The sequence below is a fragment of the Penaeus monodon genome, chromosome 17, assembly GCF_015228065.2.
Source record: "Penaeus monodon isolate SGIC_2016 chromosome 17, NSTDA_Pmon_1, whole genome shotgun sequence".
Taxonomy (NCBI): Eukaryota; Metazoa; Arthropoda; class Malacostraca; order Decapoda; family Penaeidae; genus Penaeus; species Penaeus monodon.
Window position 1 is genome coordinate 7,290,815 of NC_051402.1, and position 5,000 is coordinate 7,295,814.

A 5,000-nucleotide genomic window follows, 5' to 3' on the forward strand; every position below is an offset into this window, starting at 1 on the left:
ATTAAAGCTTTCGAGTCTAAATACTGACACGAGGTACATACAAACTAAAACCCGATGGATGCTCTCGCCCCCACGCTTCATGCCCCGACGTGTCACATTGATGACCTGCCACAGCTCCGATCAATTCTCCGGGCGGTTGGTGACCACAAACTGACCCAGGTGTGAGGGTGCTTGTCTGGCCCTTCAAAACCTCCTTCATTCCTTTTCTGATGCGTGTAAGGGGATATGTGCATACATACACACACATATGCAAGCAGCAACATGTTCATACAACTGTGTATGTGTTTTGTGATATATTTATTCAGGTGCCTAATCACTCACTTCTTTCTTACTATATATGTGTTTCTGATTCCCTCTCTTTCCCTTCACACACACACACACTAATATATATATATATATATATATATATATATAATATATATATATGTGTGTGTGTGTGTGTGTGTGTGTGTGTGTGTGTGTGTGTGTGTGTGTGTATACATATACATAGATATGTGTGTGTATACATATATATGTATATATATGTATGTATACATATATATATGTGTATGTATATATTTCTTTATCTATTTTTATTCATATAATATATATAGAGAGAGAAAAAAAGACAGAGGGAGATAGACAGACAAACAGATAAATAGGTAGACAGACAGATAGATAGAAAGTCAGAGAAGGAAGAGAGAAACAGAAGGATGGATGAAGGGGGATAGATAGATAGAAAGAGAGAGAGAGAGAGAAGGGGGAGACAGACAGTGAAGGAGAAAGAGATTATGTAAGTGATAGACAACTAGAAAAATAATGTTCTGTATCGTTTTTCTTAAAGCTTCAATATATAATGTAATGTTATCTTTTCCTTCCTTGTGATTCAACATAGTTATAATGGAGGAAAGTTTCTGCTGAGATTTCATGTTGTTTGCATGAGATTTTTCTTAATGATTGTTAAATAGACTTGACGCTGCCAGACACTCTGGAAATCATGCAACGCTTTCGATTTTGCGATTACACATAAACCTCAAAAAGGCAACCAACACGAGTTTAAGGAAAACTTTTCGAAAAAGCGTTTAAAATGTTTAGTGTTTTGTCCTTTTTTTTTTTTTTTTTTTGAAATATCCCCTTTCTTCCTCACCCCAACCCCCTCACCCTGCATCCAGGTAGTAGGCGGTCTATGTAGGTTTATGAAACATTCCGGTTTCTAGGTAACTCCATGCAGTTATTAGTTCCCATTACTTAAAGGTTTATGTTTCTTTTCATTGCTCTATATCAAGAAAAAATATAACCCATCTAGGCATAATTTTCAACGTGCAAAATACGAAAGGCGAAAACTGGATATGGCATCCCTACTCTCCTGAACTGAGGTCGTCCTGCTGTGAAAGGGAGGCTATATAGTCGCGGGTCTCGGCTGGACCGGCACACTCGCCCTCCTTTCCTCAGCCATGGCGTCCAAACAGGTAAGCGAGGACTATAGCTTAAAGAGAGGAGTGCACAGGGAACCTTTCGTTCCCATAGTAGCCTATAAAACATACATATTTTATAAGTGTGTACTCGAATAAATGAAAAAAAAAATCTTATTTAGGGACATTAACACATATAAGCTAAGGTGCCAATCAGTTGAAAAAACGTGGATATAATCCCCTTAATACATTAGAAATAATAGTGTATGTGAAAAACTGAAGAGTGAATGATACGTATATCAAAGACAGATAATTATAAGAGATTACTCCCTCCATTTCAGCTTCTGGTCCTGAGCGTGGTCGTGGCTTCCATCGCAGCGGCGCCTCAGTTCTTCAGCGACGATCAAGCGGTATGTAGTTTGTCCTGCTGTTGTCATTGGTTTCCATAGTAACAGAATTAGGGCAGAGATTCAGCAATTCACTGTGTTACAGCCTATTCCCCACGACTTCGCATACGGCGTCGAGGTGCCCGATACGGGAGATGCAAAGGAGCACAAGCAGTCTGTGTCTCCTTCGGGAAGAACCGAAGGCGAATACCGATGGCTTCTTCCCAACGGCCTCTTCAAGTGGGTACCATTTCGTTGTGATTTCTGTCAAGTATGGGCACACATTGTCGTCAGGTGTACAGTATAGATATAATGTAAGACATATGTTCTCGTCATATCTGGTGAATTCTAAGTGTTTGACTCTCCTGCAGCGTCGTCAGGTACTTCGTGGACGGTGACTCCGGATTCCAGGCCGAGGTGAGCGAGGAACCAGGACCCGCCGTCGGAAACTACTACACCAACTCCCTCAGCCGAGAGAGTTCCTCGGGAGCCGCGTCCGCCGCGACGCAGGACTTCGCTCGCAGCTTCAGCGTGCAACAAGCCAACGTCGGGAGGGCCGTGGATGTCATCAGCGCCCCGAGACCTACTCAGGTGTCCTTCTCTGCTCCCAGACCCAATCAGGTCTCCTTCACATCTGCCCCAAGGCCTACTCAGGTCTCTTTCTCTTCTGCCCCAACACCCAATCTGGTGTCCTTTTCCTCTGTCCCGAGCCCTAATCAGCTCTTCTCTTCCGCCCCGAGTCCCAATCAGCTCTTCTCTTCCGCCCCCGCCTTCAACACTCAGCAACAGACGTTCGGCGGAGTCATCGACGGAGGTTTCATTGACGGAGGAATTATTGACGGAGGAATCGACGGAGGAACGTCGACGGCGGCGTCGTCAGCGGAGGATTCGGCGGCAACTTCGCCACCAATTCCTTCGACAATTCTGCTGTGATTCTTGCGAGAAACAACAGGTTCACAGGATAAGTCTTGTCGTCCTACGTGCAAACCCTTTCTTTCTCTCAAAACGATATGGTGGCTACGGTGTTCTGCGATATCCAATGTTATATGTACATACGAATAAACATGAACTTTTTTGATACCACGCAAGGTATTATACGCCATATTCTATTACCAGCGTTTCTAGATGTATTTAAAGTGGATTTCAAAAGGACTTATTGATGCCAGATGCAAACAATCAGCTGCCCAAAGTGTACTTGTAATCGCCTGTTTATATTGAGAGAAAGGTATTCGCTTCTGTTTTACCTTTTATATTTAATATATATGTTGACAATAAACCGAGTGTTTTCATTTTTTTGTATCTTTCATTTAGATCATATATACTTCAGGCCTTACGTATATATAGATAGATAGTCTATATATCCTGTACATGCCTAGCAACCCTATATACTGAACTCAGCAGTAATTAGCTATTTCCCCTTTATTTATTGAACTACATTTTGGACAAGTAAATAATGGCTGAGATGCTGAACATCAAAATTTCACTACGATCAAGAATTAAGAGAATCTCTTTTGATATTGTAAGAACCAACCAACAATTTCTCATTTTCTTATTGAACCTAAGAGATAAAGAGACACGCAACAAGAAGTCGAAAGTGCATGTAGTAATTTAAAGACCATATGAAGTTTACAACGGTTCAGTGAGCTCTGGAAATCCGCGTGTCTTAGGGGTAGGACGCATGAAATTTTAACGCCGAACTCTAGAAGTGTCGATTCAGTATTTTTCATCAGCCACCACTCGACATTTGCTAACACTTTTCCTGTCGGATTTTTTTCTTTCATTTATGGGGTAATCTTCTCGTTTTCTATCTCAGTCCGACAGCAAATTGATCCTTATTTACAGTATGTTTATTTCTAAGAGTTCTCTACTATTTTTGTGTTTAGCCCAATCCTGTAACAGTTGACATTAACAAGAACACTTTCATTCCATGTGTTTTCACATACCTTGATCAAAAACAAATGGTATGACTTATTCTATTGTTCTAATAGTTAAAGTATCATAAAAAATATATTAGGAAAGGTTTTATATGAACATTTTAAAAATCCATTTGTGTATGTGGATGTGTTTGTATGTATGTGTGCGTATGTGTGTGTGTGCCTGTAGGGGGCGACCCACTGTTTTTTTATTTTATTTTTTTTTTTTTTTTTTACTTGAAGACTAAAAATACTGATAATTAGGTACATTACCATAACCTTAAAACCCTGAGGGATGCTCTCGCCCCCACGCTCCATGCCCCCGACGTGTCACATTGATGACCTGCCACAGCTCCGATCAGATTCCTCCGGGCGGTTGGTGACCACAAACTGACCCAGGTGTGAGGGTGCTTGTCTAGCCCTTCAAAACCTCCTTCATTCCTTTTCTGATGCTTGTAAGGGGATATGTGCATATATACACACTCACATGTGCAAGCAGCAACAGGTTCATACTACTGTGTGTGTTTTGTGATATATTTATCCAGGTGCCTAATCATTGACTTCATTCTTACTATATAATATGTGTGTTTCTGATTCTCTCTCTTTCTCTGCATACACACACACACACACACACACACACACACACACACGCACGCACATACACACACACACACTAATATATATATATATATATATATATATATATATATATATATATATGTATATATATGTGTGTGTGTGTGTGTGTGTGTATACATATACATATGCATATATATACATATATATGTGTGTGTGTGTTTGTGTGTGTGTATGTACATATATATATATATATATATATATATATATATATATATATATATATATATATACACATATATATGTATATATAGATAGATAGATAAATAGATAGACAGACAAACAGATAAATAGGTAGACAGACAGATAGATAAAAAGTCAGAGAAGGAAGAGAGAAACAGAAGGATGGAGGAGGGGAGATAGACAGATAGAAAGAGAGAGAGAGAGAGAGAAGGGAGAGGCAGACAGAGAGGGAAGACAGACACAGAGAGAAGGATGGATGAAGGGGGATAGATAGATAGAAAGAGAGAGAGAGAGAAGGGGGAGACAGACAGTGAAGGAGAAAGAGATTATGTAAGTGATAGACAACTAGAAAAAATATGCTCTGTATCGTTTTTCTTAAAGCTTCAATATATAATGTAATGTTATCTTTTCCTTCCTCGTGATTCAATATAGTTATAATGGAGGAAAGTTTCTGCTGAGATTTCATGTTGTTTGCATGAGATTTTTCTTAA

The 5,000-nt window shown here is 39.8% G+C and overlaps 1 protein-coding gene across 3 annotated transcripts in view; it reads left to right on the plus strand.

Moving 5' to 3' along the window:
- The window catches only part of LOC119583534, a 21,625-nt gene that overhangs the window by 14,526 nt on the left and 2,099 nt on the right, over nt 1–5,000 (plus strand). The window contains exons 1-4 of one of the 3 annotated variants that reach the window (XM_037932065.1): nt 1,404–1,448; nt 1,733–1,801; nt 1,884–2,017; nt 2,149–2,621. In XM_037932065.1, the coding sequence (XP_037787993.1) occupies nt 1,434–1,448; nt 1,733–1,801; nt 1,884–2,017; nt 2,149–2,621 (691 nt within the window). In that variant the 5' untranslated portion in view covers nt 1,404–1,433. Of the gene's footprint in view, nt 1–1,403; nt 1,449–1,732; nt 1,802–1,883; nt 2,018–2,148; nt 2,622–5,000 lie in introns of those variants that run through there. The other 2 variants (XM_037932067.1, XM_037932068.1) reach the window with 2 other exon arrangements.